General features: G+C 44.3%; 1 protein-coding gene across 1 annotated transcript in view; it reads left to right on the plus strand.

Moving 5' to 3' along the window:
* Positions 1-16,857, plus strand: part of TEAD4 (TEA domain family member 4) — a gene marked incomplete at its 5' end in the record, with an annotated part of 42,362 nt that overhangs the window by 11,393 nt on the left and 14,112 nt on the right. The window contains 7 exons of the mRNA XM_010132491.1: positions 6,889-6,953; positions 7,571-7,633; positions 11,263-11,397; positions 12,247-12,290; positions 14,511-14,566; positions 15,342-15,472; positions 16,389-16,562. Of these exons, the coding sequence (XP_010130793.1) occupies positions 6,889-6,953; positions 7,571-7,633; positions 11,263-11,397; positions 12,247-12,290; positions 14,511-14,566; positions 15,342-15,472; positions 16,389-16,562 (668 nt within the window). The remainder of the gene's footprint in view (positions 1-6,888; positions 6,954-7,570; positions 7,634-11,262; positions 11,398-12,246; positions 12,291-14,510; positions 14,567-15,341; positions 15,473-16,388; positions 16,563-16,857) is intronic.

Consider the following 16,857-nt stretch of genomic DNA (forward strand, 5'->3'; position numbering starts at 1 on the left):
CATGAACTTCTTTGTTATTAATATACCATTTAAAGACTTGTGTCTAGCTCGTCACTAAAAATAAACATGCTGCTCTTGAGATTGTCCACTGCTGTTGCGGCTACGTCCCACGGGGTTTTGCCACAGTTGCACCCCAGAAGAATGGGAAAACCAGGACACCCTGCGGCATTACTTGTTCGGTATGCTTATTTTATAGGTACCAACAAAGACTGAAGATCAGTAAAAAGCAAACAACAGAGTTGAGATATTAATGGTGGAGGAGTGAGGATGAAGGTTCCCAAGGAGAGATGGAAAGATAGGCATGAATAGGGAGATAGTTGTTTCTGCAGAATTTTTGTTGACTACCAGGCTCAACTCTGGTAGTGGAATTAGTAGTTAAAGTAGGGGCTGGAACAGAGAGGGAAGGAAGGATTGAGCCTTTGAAAGAGTTTGGGTGCTGAACATCATCACTGTATTATATAAGTCATATACTAAGACACAGCTCAGAAAGAGGGGGAGAAGGACTTAGGGGGAGAGACAGAGGCCAAAATCTGAAACTCCATTTAAAAGTTTTGTGAAAAAGAGATTTCAAGGTTGAAAGCAAGCATGTTAAGTAATGAAGAGAGATGCCACATTAATGATGGCCAAAGTCAGGGAAGATGGGAAGGAATGAAGGGAACCCAGGCCAGAGAAGGAAAGGTCATGTACTGCATTTTCTCTTGCCTTGAAAAGACTGGGCTGGGAAACTGGAAAGTTAGCAATATCTTCTGACCAAGGGTTTTGTAAGAAGAGATGGTTTGTGATGAAGGGGAAGTCTAGTTTTAGTGCTGTCTTTATTAACGTTAAGGATTATTTCAGTAAGAGTTGCGTGTCTGTGCATCTTGATGAGAAGATGGGATTAGACAAAAATGTGGCTTTGGACACGTGCACCCCTGTTTCTGGAAAAGGTGGTGCCCAGGAAGGCGTTTAGTGTAGTTGGGAGGATGAAGCATGGAATGAGAGATGGAAAGTAAGGTGCTGCAGGGAGGTGTGGATCAGGGCAGACCCCAGAGGCAGTTAATCCCATCTGCACGCGCACGTGTGAGCACAGCACACTCTTCTTTTGCCTCAACTGTCATTCTGGTAAGACCTGCTTAGCAGTTAGTTTTGCTTTGTACGCATAGAGAAATGTTGGCACGTGGTGGACAGCTGAGGTGTCCTTAAATTCCCTCTTGCGTTTGAGTTTATTTGTCGTGCCGTCTGATGCACACAGTTCATTGTGTTTATAGTGATAGTAGTCAACAGTTAACTAAATGCTTAGCAAGTTCAGGAGACAGCCATGTCCCAGGAGCTATCACTAAGCGACAGACAGGGATGGAAATGATAGCTGAGATGGCTTCCTTGACCTTGCTTTGATTAACCTTTCACTGGATCCAGCTGCATAGTTGCTTCTGTCTCTTGCCTTTGCTGCACTTCGCAGGTGGCTGCATATGTTTGCTTAGGTACAGAAAATATATCACTACCAAGAGGCAGATACTTTCAAGCAGCTTCCCACTAGAAAGATTTTGCAGAAATCATTGAGTTCTTTGCTCTCACCCCTCAAAGAAGAGAGGGTTTTGCTTTTTCTGTTTTCTTCAGCAACAGGTGTGCCAGGAAGTGTAAGGTTTAAAGAGGAGCTTTATCTGTCTCTTGTAGAAGAAGTAATATCCCATAATTAGCAGAAAGCCAGCACGAAGCTTTGAGGTAGGACTGGGAAATGCTTTCTGTGGCTGTGGGAATTCTTTTGATTTTCCTCCCTTCCTTACAGGCAGACACTTCCCTCCTCTTATATTGAAAGGCGCACAGATGTAGAATGGAGAATAGAGAAGCCTGTTTATTTAGTTCTCTTAGCAACACCTTCCTGGATAAAACTACTGAATGCAAAATTTTGCAGTTTAGTGTAAAACAGAGTAGGAACGAAACTGATGCCCTTGGAAATGTACCTGTTAGGAGTGAGAGGTAAAGAACATCAGAGAGCATCTCTTTACTCTTTTTTTCCATGCTGGGCTTCCAAGGGGAAGGCTGCAGGGAGGGTAAAGAGCTGTTGGGTGCCGTGCTGCAGTTGGTGTGTTGGCTAGAGCCTCATGAAATCCAATGCGCGGTTTCAACAGAGGAGGCACAACTGTTGGCAGGTTCTGGTGACCGTGGCGGGCCTTGGCGGGAGTTATTCTAAGAACACAGCATATGATCCGATTACTGAGGGACACTTTACATGGCTCGAGAAAGTGAACCATCTGACAGTTTATGACAGCTCTGCCTGTTCCAGCCAAGTGAGGAGTGCTACTCTTTGTTGACCCTGCAGCCAGGGTTGTGAAACAAAGTGCTTCGAGCCACAGGATACCTGCTTACATCTAACTCCTGGTAAGAAAAACAAAAGACACGTAGGACTTCCTTCTCTTGCAGTCTTGATTCATGGTAATTCAATGCACTTTTGCTGCGGTTTACTGGGCTTGGCAATTTGCATAGTTCTATGTTTAGTAATCCCTGGGATGCGAAGGTCTTTGTAGAGTGATGTAGTGGTTTTGTTACCGGTATCTTTTTTAGCTTAATATACACTTCCACCGTTCTGTTTTTCCCCTGGCTCTGTGAGGACACGCTTCCGGAAGAGGATGGCCACATGAGAGTTGATGGCAAGTGGGAAGTGAATTCTAAAAGTGGAAATTTTGCTCTCTCTAGACAGATTCTATACCAGCTTTTTATACGTGCAATTTGTACAACAGCTTTTCCCCCTCTAGTCTTCTCCAATGAAATACATGGCCTGAGAGAGCTTTGCAATTTTTGCTGATGTTTTCAAAGACAAACAGTTAAACACACGCTTAGGGAAACACCTCCCACTTCCCAGGGCTGGACTACAGTTTACTTCCTCTCCTCCTGCTTCCTAGTCTCAGCTTTGCTTGTTTTGCTCTCTGTAATACTCAGTCCCTACTAATTCCTTTGATGAGGTGCTGGGCAGTGCAGGAGGTAGGTGTCACTGGGTAAAGGTTTCTTTCTGCCAGTCCTTCCTTTTTAGACTTTTTTCTTCTGGTGCTCCTCACTGCTCCTCCGCCCCTACGTGGGTTCTCGATGGGCTGCAGTCCTTTCAAGGTTGTCCCTGCTCTGGCATGCATCCTCTGTGTGCTGCGGCTGCCTCAAAGTCTGCTCCTTCTGCCATGGAGCACCTCTTCCCAAGAGTGCTTTTCCAGCCATGTCCCCAACAATGTCCTCTACTTTATGTGTCCTTTTCTCCAAATGTGACTTTTTACATACCCCATTTTCCTTCTGTGCATCCTCACGGGTCTCCTTTTTCTGGTGCCTTTTGTGTGTCTGCTCATTTGTTTCCTGCCCCTAGTGGCTGTTGCCCATTCCAAAAGATGTTTGAGTGAAGGTAGCTTGTCCTTCTCCGACTGGTTGAGGCTTCGATGGATTGTTGTTTTGGTCTGTATTTGAGATGGCTAGAGTGGACTGTGACTGTCATGTAGGTCGTCATGGCACCCTCTCACACTGATTACTCCTGCATCCCTCTGCTGCTGAAGCAGAGTAGTGCTCTGTCAGACCGCTCTGTCTGTAGAATTTCTTGACTGTCGTGGTAACACAGCAGAGCCAAAATTTGCTCCACAACATACATTTTATCTGCCTGAGAATCTATTGAAGTTAGTTTTGCAAGAATGACCCGTATTTGGCCAGTGTTTGGAGAGTTTCCGGATATTCGAATTGTCAGTACAGTCTAATATGCACCTTTTAAAAGTGCCTGAAATCTTCCACATCCACTTCTCAAGGCTAGTTTTCCCTCTCTCTTCCATTAACTCATTCCCCTTGCCCCTCAGAGGGTCCTCTTGGTGTATATATGTTTTCCTTCTTGTTTCTTTATAGTTCTGATGTGTGTCAAACTGTCTTCTGAAATTTCGTATGTGCTGGCATCTGTGAGAGAAGAATCACTTCAGTTGTTTCTTACCTTTCAACTTGGATCCGTATCCAACAGATGGAGGCTTTGAAAATCCATAAATATTATTCTTGGCACTAGAAAAAGGTGATGTGGGCATGCGTTGCGAGTAATCTGTCTTGGCTTTGTAAAAATGGTTACATTGCTCGGAAAAGCTGCTAGGTGGACGGCAGCGTTAACAGCATCTGCTCCCATCAGACTCTCCTAAGCATGTCGCTGTGCTAATGCTGGAACTGTGGGAACTGAGGAGGTCAGTGGTTACATGCTGCGCATTGTGTTTCTGGCACAGAAATAGTTCCTACTTTGTGTATAGAGGAGCTGGAGCTGTTTTGTTGGGTTTTTGGGGTTTTTTTCTCAGCTGCAGACCTGATTTTTCTGCCAGGGGTATAAAGAGACCACCTGTGATGAGCCATTAGGAAAAGATTAAGATGCGTGTATGTAAAATGCTTTCCCGTCCCTATCTTTGCTTTGGTTACGTTTGATGAACGTGGCCTAAATGCAGTCATAGACGTTTATATTCTTCTGTTTCAGAAGCAGATAGAATTAGGAGCAGTGCCAGCTCTTCCCTAAAGGGTTGGTTGGCCGATCTCTAGCATGAGTCTTCCCTTGCATTGATTTTTTTTTCAGGGCTGAGTTAAACAAGGGTTTAAAGTAAAAATGAGTGACAACTTTTTCATGGAATATTGAACTACTGGAATAATAAGTATGACATCTGTTGTAACTGCTTGCTGGTTTGATGTCTGTGATGTCCTAAAGCACAAGTTCTCCATTCAGTCCATAAACTTTCCTTAGAGAATACAGGGGGGTTATAATTTTTTTATAAATAAACTTTACAAGAGCTGTGGCTTCACTTCCCAGTTTATTCCTGCTTCATTCCTCAAACACTTGCAGCCGTAGAAGACCTTGCACTTCCCACTCCCAACTTTTTATTGAGGTACGGTATTGCCACCAGTGTGGTCACCACAAATGCACGATTTTGCAGGGCCTCCTCTTTACTGTCGTGTTTAATGCCTTGAATGAGCCTAGGGTTCAGATATAGAGCTGCTGCTTTTCTGTTTCTGCTCTTTATTTCTCCACCCCCAGGAAGAGAATAAAATCGGTGTGTCTGCTGATGCGTGGGAGTCCGCGTACGGAAGCTGCACCGTCTGCCCCTCCTGTCTTGGTATCCACACCCAAACCGTTCTGTGGTGCTAGCTGTCAGTGTGGTCCGAGCTTGCTTCTCCTGTTCACTGCTGAAGTTGTCAGTAGCTCAACTTTCTCTGCTTTTCTTACTGATTTCAAATGATGGACTTGAGTCTTATGCTGTTTCCTGCTCTCATTCCAAGCAATTTCAAATTCTCTACCAATGACCCTGTAGCTTCACATTTCATTAGCCATTTCATTTATGTTGCTGTTAATAAATTTTCCCTCACCCCTCACCACGACCATCTTTTCTTTGCATCTCTGCACTGGCCTCTCCTCTCACATAGGTTTCCCTTGGGCCTGAAGGGCATAATCTCACTGTGCTATCTCTTAAAATCAAGATGTAAAACCCAGCTGTCTTTGGGGCCTGCAATGTGTCCTTGTTCCATAACGGGACAAGGATTCCTTCACCAGCCAGTGCCGCACCTTCCTGTTTGTGGGAACTCCCCACAACCTTCCACAAAGCTAAGCTTCCTTCTCTGTATCTCTTCTGAAGAATGCTACTTTTTTTTTTTTGTGATGCCTGCAAGAGCTTGAAAGCACTTCTAATTCATTGTATCGTGTCACACACTGTTAAATGTTCCCATGTACTTCCCCATCGTTGTTTATTTCTTGTTCTTAGATTCACAGAATGACAGACTCATTTAGGTTGGAAGGGATCTCTTCAGATTGTCTAGTCTGGCCCTACTGCTCAAGCAGTGCCAGCTACACCAAGTTGCCCCTGATTGTGTGCAGTCAGGTTTGAGTATCCTCTGAGGATGGAGCCTCTACAACCACTCTGTGCGGCCTGTGCCAGTATTTGACCACTGAAAAAGTAAAACAGTTGGGTTTTTTCTTTTTTTTTTTTCCTCCTTTGTTTTTTCAGACAGAATTTCATGTGGTTTAGTTTGTGTCTGTTGTGGCTTGTCCTGTCACTGGGCACTACTGAGAGGAGGCTGGCTCCCTCTTCTTCGTTGTGTCCCATCAGGTGCTTACATGCATTCATAAAATCTCTCCGTGAGTATTTTCCAGGATGAACAGTCCCAACTCTCTCAGCCTCTCCTCATATGAAAGAGTCCTCCATCCCTCAGTCATTTTTGTCACTGTCAGCCCGTTGTCAACCCCGACCCCATCCATTCAGCGCGTTTTCAGTCCTCCCTGCCCGCTTATCTAACCCATACTTTGTCACGTTGCCTGTGAGGATGTTGTGGGCGACAGTCAGAAGCTTTATGTACAGCTGCGTACTTGTCCACCAAGCTAATTGCCTCGCTGTAGAAACTATCAGGTTGGTTAAGTAGGATTTCCCATTTGTAAATCTATGTGGGCTATTACCAATCACCTTCTTGTCCTTCACGTATCCGGAAGTGGTTTCCAGGATTACGTGCTCCATCACCTGCCGGGGACTGAGGTGAGGCTGACTGGCCTCCTACCTCCTGGCTCTTCCTTCTTGCCTTTCTGAGTGCTTAGGGTGAGTGGCTTTCCTTTTTGTTCTTTATACTGGCAATCCTCATCCATGTTTACAGCTTCTGCACACTATGGTAATGTAATCATTAAGCAAAGCATATAATTCTCTTTCTTACTGGTAATTTTAAGCTATATAGATGCAAGCTGAGAAATAGAATTTGCAGCCCAAAGTTCTGCTCCTTAAACTCAGACCTCTACCATGTGAACTACTGAGTGCCTTTCTAAGATAGAAAATGGTGTGAAAGAACCATCCCACTGCTGGTCTCTATAGACAGGTAATTCCATTGTGCGTCTTTTCCCTGGGGTAGTAGCTTTCTAAACTTGTGTTTGTATTTTCTCTGTTCCAGGCCGAAATGAGCTGATTGCCCGCTATATTAAGCTGAGAACAGGGAAAACACGCACAAGGAAACAGGTAAGTGTAAAGTTTTCTGTGTAAACATTAGCTTCTTTGGATCACTAGACATGATGAGGGTTAATGAGAACAAATCCCTTGCTGCTCACTTGCTGTTAGTTTCTGGCTTTGCTGGAAAGAGGTTTTTGTGCTGAGATGGTTGATAAGAATGGCCGGAAGAGTCAGCTCAGGCATCTTACAGGGGGCTTGTAATGCCTATGTCTATGCCCAACCACATCATGACACACATTTTTCTTCTGTGTGTGATTTCTACAGTGTGTGATTTTATTTGTTTGGTCTACTAATGAACGTTTCAGTGAACATCAGTGATCCTCTGCCTGAAGATTCTTTGTTCAGCCCAAACAGATGGACAGCAGTGGTGGTTTTGAAAATACCTGGCACACAGAATAAAAAGCTATTTGAATTGGGAAAGGCCTTAAATGGCCTGTCTTTGCTGGTCCCCCACCTCATTTCATTACACTTAAGTTATGTCCAGCACAGAATCTGCTGCTACCTCACCTCCCCATTCCCCCAACCCTAAATAACTTCCTCTTGCACAAGGTGCTAAAGTATGTTTACTTCTGCAAGAACTACCAAGTACTCCTCTGAATGAAGATGGATTTTGTCTTTTAATGCAGGTATCTAGTCACATCCAGGTCCTGGCAAGGCGGAAAGCTAGAGAGATCCAAGCCAAGCTCAAGGTACGATGGGTATCCTTTAACACACCACAAAAGCCCCCTGCGTCAGCCATTCCCGCATCCATTCTCTCTTTGAATAGCCTTAAAAAGGGGTGAGATTAGCCACTCAACTGTAGTAAGCTGGGGAGGAAAAGGTACTTCCCAGGAAGTGTTGTGCAAACACTTGTATTGTTGTAGCTCTGTGACGTCTGTAGCAATTCTATTTAAAGACAAAAGAAACAATAGCTTTCAGTCTTACGTGTCTGATTTTTACCTCCGGTTTATGCTGCTGTCATCAAAGCCTGAAAGACCCTCAGACTTGAGAGTATGCAAAGAGTGTTTACCTGGAGAGGAGGGATTTATGATTACAAATGCTGACCCGTAATCCGTCCCTGGCGCTGGGAAAGGATAGCCTTACAGTTACTGCAGTGCTAGTTCCACCTCTGCTAGTAGTAGTGACGTGGAGTTGTCTGTGAGAAAGTGTTCTGGGTTGGCATAACCATTGAGAGGAAGCAGTAAAGCCAACTGGCATCTTTTCAGCTGGCACCATTTTGCCTGAGTAGACTTTGCCCCTTGATTAATTCAGACCTGATTTGAAGAGGTCTGGACTAATGAGAGGGAAAATGGTTGGCTACTTGCTTGAACAGATCTGTGTTTTCTTTTCTGTAGGAAGAGCTCTGAGATGATGCTAGTAAACTGATCCCTCTTGACATTTCCTTCCATTCAGGTTTGAAGCAGGGAGATGGTTTGTGTACTCAGACTGAATTGACAAAAATGTTCAGAAGGTCAAGTTTATGGGTGGCAATTGCACAAGAGGGTGTCCCCTGTTCGAATGTGAGCCATCCTGAAAGGGCTTGCCAGGCAGAGTGTGAGTTGCAGTCCTTGTTACGGATCGCTGAGACAGCCAGAGAAGGAAGGTGCGTGCTGACCTTCCTGATTTGGTATGGCAGTAAGTGATCTGGAGGGAAGTGCGTTTGCTTTCCTGATCTTCCATGCTTCAGGTGATGATGAGGGTCTTGGCAGCCCAGTCCAGCCCTGACTGCTGAGGGGACAGCTGTTAAGAAGTACTTCCTCTTGGCTGTCGGGCAGCTCTCTGCTGGGCACCAGAAGTGGACAGTCTGTGAGCTGTTGGCACTCAGTCCCGACCAGTGATGAAGTGCATGCATTTCTGCTGCAAGCACTGATTTCCTCTTTGAGTCATGACTGCACCCCCACATCTCATCCCCAGGTCCGTTTTAGAAAACGGTGTTGTGTCTGTTATTAGCCTGTTGTGTTTCCAGCTACTCTGATAAAGAGAAGGAGCCACAAATTACAGCTACCTAATTCGGTGCTCCTAGGTAGAGCTGCCTAAGCTTGAACCCTGTGGTGCTGTTAAGTGGTCAATTCAGGTGGAGGCCTGCTTGAGAGGCAAGTCAGAGCGAGTAGGAAACAACAACTGCCCGGGGTGTTAAAAGATTTACTGCTGCTTATATCTGTAACCTTGATTCCGTTCCTTGCATGTCACAGCTCTGGGATTTGGCGTGATTGAAAAGCCAGTCAGCCAAGCCTGTTTCCACTTAGCACACAGGAGCTGGCCGGTTTTGTTCTCCGGGAATGAAGGTGTCTCGGGGAGCTCCGTGGAGCCATTGGTTGTTCTCGTTTTACACCACCCCAGGCCATGCTGTGAGCTCTGCCCAGCTGCCTGCAGAGAACCATTCCCCAGAACCAGACTGTTCCTTTCTGCCCGCAGAGGCAAGTCTGTAGCACTGATTCGACTCATTTACCTCTTTGCTTTCACTAGTCATTTTCACAGAGCAAGGAAATGAAATCACAAAAGCTGCTGCCCTTCTTCCAAGTTCCTGCTGGTGACTGTGTGTTCTTCTATCACCACTCATTTCCCATAGCGGGTATACGTTTTCATGTTTACATCCTGGAGATCAGAGCAGCTACATGCTGAGTTTCAGAGCAATTACTGTAATACTGCTGCTCCCCACACATTGGGGTGTCCTCTCTAAGCGTGCACTGTGCCTGTAACCGATGGAGGTGGGAAAGCAGGGTAAAGCTCAGAGAAAAATCTCTTTCCTCAAACCAGTAATTTTCCATGTCCCGGGTGACTAGTAGATATCACCTATGCTAAGGAAAAAGAGGGAAATTGTGATGGTATTAGTATTATTACTGGTAGTATGCATTTTGAGAATAATAAAAGAAAGTGGAAACATTGCAAATGTTTGGTAAAAGTTTTGTTGCTTCATTTGCTTTTTTCTCTTTTTGTTTGGTTTTTTGTTGTTGTTGTTTTTTGGGTTGGTTTTTTTTTTTACTGGAAATACAATACAAAGGGATACAGAGCTGTTAGTTGAAAGGGAAAAGATATGTCTTGTACAAAACCCTGCTTTTTCCAGCAGTCTGTCAGTCATTTAAACAAAACAGAAAAAACCGACAGAGGTTAATATAGAAAATCTTTTTTCTTAATTATCAGGTTGGTTTTTTTTTTTTTACTTTAATACTCCCACAAGTAAATGTGTATTCCCCATAAATTCATGTGTAAACTCAGGCAGGCAAATAAGGTTTTTCCAGTGATAAAATAAGGAAAAAAATCCTTTTCTGCAGTGGCAGCTGGGAAATGGCCCTTATGTATGCCATGAAAAAATCAGAAAAGAATCTTTACCTTTAAAACATGTTGTAGATAATCCTTAAAGTATTCCTTAAAGCATCGTTTAAACTGGATTCTGGAAAACTTTCCCATAGCTTTGGAGTATCTTAGGAACTTTCTCAGAAATTAAAATACTTTGCTTCCATTCACTTGAGTGGTACTAATAGGAGTCACAGATAACGTGAAAAAGAAGATATGTAAGTTTTGCCCGTTCCTACTGATCATTCCACTTAAATGTTATAATTCATTCTTGAGGTTTTGCTCTTCCAAATGTTTTTCTGTTAGGCACATCAGAATCCCTGGGCTTTGAACTTTAGAAAACCTCAGAGAAAGTGAAGGGGTTAGGGCGAACGGAGAGCCAAGGGTGAGAACTTACTGCAGTTCAGCGAATGCAGGTGGGAAGTGAAAATTCCTGAAGAAGGCAGCAAGAGCTTACCTCTTCCAGCTGTTTCTCCAAGCCACAAATACATTTATGGCATTGCCATGGCAAATATAATGCCACAAAGAAATGCAGAGAGTTTGAAGGATGAAGGTTAATGGAAGGGACTGTAGGAGGAAAGGCAGAGTGTGTGAAAGTGCTTCTGTTTATCTATTTATTCGTTGCAAGAAGAATTTAAGAATGCTATTTTTTAGTTTTAAACATACATCAGACCCGCTAGTTGTTGCAGTTATTACCTGTAAAAACACGTGCAATTCCACAGCCCTGTTAAAATACAAAAGTAACGTTTTGGCATATGTGCCCTGGGAATTTATTAAAATTTCCTGTTTCTTTAGGGGTGGCATTAAAATTATCAACTGTACCTGAGACTAACACAGTCCCAAACTGAGGTGGTATTTTTGCAGTGATGATGACAAACCCCTTCTGTGAGCTTGTTTTCAGAGGGTGTTTTTGATAAGCAGGAGTATTCCTCTTGAATATTCTTATCAATGATTAAAACACAAGAGTCAATTCAGGTTGACCAGGCAACTTGTTTGTCATTATAATGATATATAATGTTTTCTCTGTTTCTACTTTTGCCCGTAGGATCAGGCAGCTAAAGATAAAGCCATGCAGAGTATGGCTACGATGTCATCTGCCCAGATTATCTCAGCAACTGCCTTCCATAGTAAAATGGCCTTGCCTGGTCTCCCACGACCAGCCTACCCTGCTGTTTCTGGGGTGAGTGGATCAGTGTCTTGGTGGAATTGGGCTGAAGACACTTAAGTGTTTGAAAGGGTGTTGGGTCCTGCTCAGGAAAATCCTGAGGACATCAGACAGAATGGGCCAAAACACATTGTCTTTGAAGAACAAATCTGTCACATGGCTTCAGCAGTTTGAATCTGATTCTTTCCTGACACTGGTATAAAGTAATGAGTTTTACTTTATGGTTGGGTTTTTTTTTTTTAATGACACAAGGGAGAGAACAATCAGATTCTTTGGATTTTCAGCTGCCTGAAATACGTTTAGGTGTCTGTATCACTTGGTTAGTGCATGATCTTGTTTGATTAAAACTGTTTGGGCCATCCTGACCCTTTCTCAATCACATAATTCTCAAGCTCATCCCAAGTGCTTATGTCACAAATTGATGGTCCATATATAAAATTCTTCAGAGATGAGGCCTGTCTGCATCCCCTAAACTTTGAGTTGGGCATAGCGAGCTTTTGCTGAGCGTTGGCTTCTGCCAAAATACTCCTGTAGAGCTCTACTGGGGAAAATGGTCTCTCCAAGACAGTAAGCACCACTGGAGCTTTGGAAACAGAGGCAAAAGGCACACACATAGTATTTAATACTAAAAACCACGATTGGGTCAGTTGCTTGAATGTCACTCGTTGTAGTGTGTAGAAGGCAAACTAAGATGAGTCACCGCCTCCACAAGGATGAAACTGGGGATGCAGAAAGAAGCGATATATCTCAGTCACATCTTAAAAAGTCTGTGAGCTTGCAGTTTCTTTCCTCAGAAAGGAGCCAGCCTTGCTTTTCATCAGTCTGAAGAGGGGTGACTTTTGCCTGTATGTTGTTCTCTTGCAGTTTTGGCAAGGAGCTTTGCCAGGCCAAGCTGGATCTTCCCAAGAGTGAGTATTGCTTCATGTGAGCATCCAGAGCAGGTGCTTCTGCTGCTTCCCCTAACCTGCCTGAGGAACACCAATAGCTATTGCAAGATATACAAAATGCTAAGAAATGTAGTCTTTGCTCTCAGACAGATTCCCTGACTGTGGTTTGGAGACTTAAGGCCCATGGTTGAAGATAAACTGAGAGTCATGAGAGAATCTTAAATAGAAAAAACCCTGTACCTTCCTACGGTACTTTAGCCACGGATTACACACCTCTCCTGTGTCCCATGACTCAAGCAACCTAATGTGGGTTGTTCTAGAGAGCTGCTGAATCTAGCAGCCTGTTATAGGTGAGGCTGCTGCAGCTCCATGCTCCCAAGTTCTACCAGGAGTGAGGCTGAGCATCTATTTGCCAGCAGGCTCACATGAAAATATGCTTATACATTGCACATACACGCATGGCTGGTCACACAGAGCAGCACAGACAGACAGTGCTCAGCACTCACACAACTACAAACAGCACCAACAACCTCATCCCTACCGCTCTCTGGCTGATGAAACTAAAGGTGTGGTAGAGGGAGACGCCTGTGCTATGGATCCGTGCGGTAGCTGCCCCAGGATCCCTTGTCTCCCTGTGCGCTGACAGCCAGGCGGGTGAACCCCGAGGCCACAGCCACAGGCTGCTGCTTGCACACGCAGGCACACTTCACGTGCGCACGCACACACACACTGTGAATCTCTTCAGTAACTGGGCTCAAGTATTCGGTCCAACCAGTAGTTGGTTCTTCACTTTCCCCCGTTTGCATCCCACAGAGACACACGCACACAAACTCGTTTTTCAGTCAACCTCCAGACTCCACGGGCTCCCTGTCATTTGGCCTGAATCTCTTGGTCCCTCCGAAAGCATCCTTACCCCTGGAGACACACGGCTGGCTCCCAAACCGTGAGGTTGCTGGCTAGTCAGGCTTGGTAATTGCTAGTGACCACATCCTCACTTGCTGCTGGCACTCCAGAAACCAACACACACACACGGAACTGAGAGCTCCTCATGCAGGGAAACGAGAAATAGAATTTGGTGAGAAGAGAGGGCAGACTGCACTGACAAGGTGGAGGGCATGGACAGACAACCGTACTGACCTTCTTACGTGCAACTGGCACTTTTTATTGCCATATATTCCCTAAACATCCTCATAATAAATCTTGTGCAATCCCACAATGCTCCTCCCTTGCTTTCCATAACGTGTCCCGTACCATCTAGGCAGTAATAACCCCTTGAGTTGGTAAGGTGACTGGTTTGTAAGCCTCCCCAGCTGTCTCACTGGGTTGGTTTCACACCCGGACAACGGGGCTGATGGCGGTTGTGCGGGGGCGCGGGGGGTCTGTTTCTCCTATGGTGTTTCTTCAGGTTGCTCCCCCTGCCGTTGTTACTCTGTGCTTCCTTGTATGGAGACACCCTTTCTATCACTTAACCTGACAGGAGCAATTTGAGCTAATTTAAGGACAAGCCTTGGGAAGGGTGTGTGTTCTTCACCCAAGCCCTATGTTCCTGCTCTCATGTGGTGCTATTGCTCGTGTTTGTGGAGCAGATAAGGAAACAGATACTATTAAAATATCTCATGGGGAAAAATGGCTAGTAAAAGAATGAAAGCCATCCTAGGAGAAATAAAAAGTAGATTTTATGTCTTTAGCTTGAAGATGAACAAGGAGTCATCAGTGTGAGAGGTTCTTTCAGAAGCTTAGAGTATATGCCACCCATGCTGTCAGGTGATGTCTCCAGATCCTGATTTTTCTTACAGTGGTGTTAAAATGGGTCAGATCTGTTTTGAAAGCTAGGATCAGCTGGGGGGGTTACTGTCTCTGAATCCAGACCTAAAAGTCTTGAGAGGCATCCAGCCCACACGTATATCCACTTACATGAATTTAAATCTATCTGTGGTTGAAAAGAAAAGAGAAAGGTACAAGTGTATTAACGTGCTGATGGGGAGCTCTGAAAAACAAGTCTGTGAGAAAAGCCTGCGGAACACCTGAAGGGAAATCTTGCTCGGTCCAGCCCTGGCCCCTGAATGGTTTTTGAGTTTTTCTCCATGACCCTCGCTTGTACACACAGGAAGATAAATTTCCCAAAGACACACCACTTTCTCCCTCAGGAGAAATACTTGATCTAAACAGCACAAACAGTTGGTCAAGAATCTTTTTTTGGTTTGTGTGTTGTTAACCATCTCTCTTTGTGTACTTCTGTAGCGTGAAACCTTTTTCTCAACAACCTTATGCTGTACAGCCTCCGCTGCCGTTACCAGGTAGGTAAGAAAATGTAGTTCCTTGCTTTGAAATTATATTCCAACTTCAAAAATAGCCAACAATTTCACAAGTTTAAAAACAAATGGAAAAATATTTTTACCTATTCAACATTTCAGTGAGCCCAAAATTAATTTCTATATTATTTCCCCTTATGACCCATTCCTATCCTTTTATTGAGAGCTGAAGCTTTTTAATTTTGTTTTATTTTAAAAAACATTTTAAAACAAACCAAAACATTTTCCCCCTTGTTTTGGGGTTGCTTTTCCTCCTGGCTCAGCAGAAGATGGAAGTTTAGGTATCTCTACTATTTTTCCACCATGCTGCATGTACAAGAACACTGTTTTCCATCAGAACATGATTGCCTTTCCAGTTTCTCATAAAGTGGAACAACAAATGCTTCTTCCTTCTCAGCTCCCCCATTTTGAGAGGTTAATGGTGATGCGCCATTCTGATACTAAAGCAGTTTATTTCACTGCTCCTTTAGGGCTCCGTCTAGGTCCTCTTAAAGTTGCTGAACATGTTTTCTCTGGTATCAAAACCAGGCAGATTGTTTTTTACATCAGTACCGACCCTAACAGTGCTGTCTTAGCAGAGGGTATCTGACAATCCATTTAGATCACAGGTAGGGTGAGGATCTTGTGCACGGTATTTTTGCATGATGATGGAAGTCATAAGAAAATGTAATCAGTCAGCTTTGACAACAGGTGCTCTACTGGAAAGCTGTTACCAACTCCCCTCTTTCTAAATTTTGTTATATAAATCCTGTGTGCTTAGGGTTTGAGTCTCCTACCGGCCTCTCACCTTCCCCATCAGCACCAGCTTGGCAAGGACGAAGGGTTGCTAGCTCCAAACTTTGGATGTTAGAATTCTCTGCATTCTTGGAACAACAACAAGACCAAGACACAGTAAGATACACACCTGACTTCCACCCCTCGTTAATTTTTGTTCTTCAGGCAGCTCCTCTTCACCGTGGATATGTTATACTACGTGTGTATGCCTCATTGCTCTGCTGAGAACAGAAAGCCACCTTTGGGAATCACAAGATATCCTTCTCTCAGAGGACAGAATTGCCTGTATTGATCTAGCCGGTTCTGCGCCACGTGCTCCTGGCCTTCCTTTCCAGGATCACGGACATTCCCATACCAGAGCTCTAGGCACTGCCGTAAGACAGTGGTACAGCCCCTGCCAGGCTGTTGTAGCGGTTCCATTCAGCCTTGGAAGATAGAACCAGAATGAGATGATGTTAAGATCACATGAAACTATGTATTTCTCTGGTGTGCTGAGAACTTAAATTTAAGGGCAGCCAGGATGAGTTTGCATCAGTGTGTTTTCATGGTGCCACCTGTAAAATGGAAGTAGTAATCTTTACCTATCTCACTAAAACTTGTGATACTGCGTCTTGAAATGTGTACACGGTGCTGGGCCACTTACCTTTCCTCTACCTGAGATAGGAAAGCTCAGAAAATTCGGTTGGTACCTTGCTGTGGGATTTCAGAGAGCTCTTCATAGCTGCATTGATGTTTGAGTGGGCTGTGACAGGTAACACTCTGTATCTCAGTTTATTTCAGACTCTACAGCAGCAGCGTGAGGTAATATAGGGAAAAAAGTGAACAATAATGTTTCAGAAGAAGCATGGATGTATTGATAGGAAAGAAAGAACAGCATGAACTGGTATTAGCGGAGATATTTCAGCTAATAGCTCTGCTCTTCTAGAAAGTGCTATCAAATCTTCAGTGACTTCCAGTAGTCTTCTCTGAAGAATGGTGAATGTCAGTATGTACTGAACGATTTCCTAATTCCATGTTTTTCCTCTTCTTGCAGTATAACAAACACCTGTTTGTGCACATTGGGCAGTCAAGCCCCAGCTACAATGACCCCTACCTCGAGGCAGTGGATATCCGGCAGATCTATGACAAGTTCCCTGAGAAAAAAGGGGGCCTGAAGGAGCTCTTTGAAAGGGGGCCAGCTAATGCCTTCTTCCTTGTCAAATTCTGGGTAAGGGAAGGACCCTTTGTAGAGTGCCTGTTTGCTGTGAAGTTCTCACTTTAAAAGCAGTGGCCTCACTTGCTGTTGGAAGACTGCTGCTTCCCAACAAATTTTTCCTGTGCAGCCAACTTAATACAGCCGCGACTGTCACTGGAGATCTTCCCTTGACGGCACAAGCCGCTCATTCTGGCCCGGAACAAGTTGCGTCTTGCACAGTGTCATCCGAGGAGTTGTCCTTGAGTAGTGTCTGAAGATTTTATTTACTGGTGGTGTCTTGGGCTCTTAAAAATATTTATTTATGTAT

This window comes from Buceros rhinoceros, unplaced genomic scaffold (genome assembly GCF_000710305.1).
Source record: "Buceros rhinoceros silvestris isolate BGI_N320 unplaced genomic scaffold, ASM71030v1 scaffold10370, whole genome shotgun sequence".
Lineage (NCBI taxonomy): Eukaryota > Metazoa > Chordata > Aves > Bucerotiformes > Bucerotidae > Buceros > Buceros rhinoceros.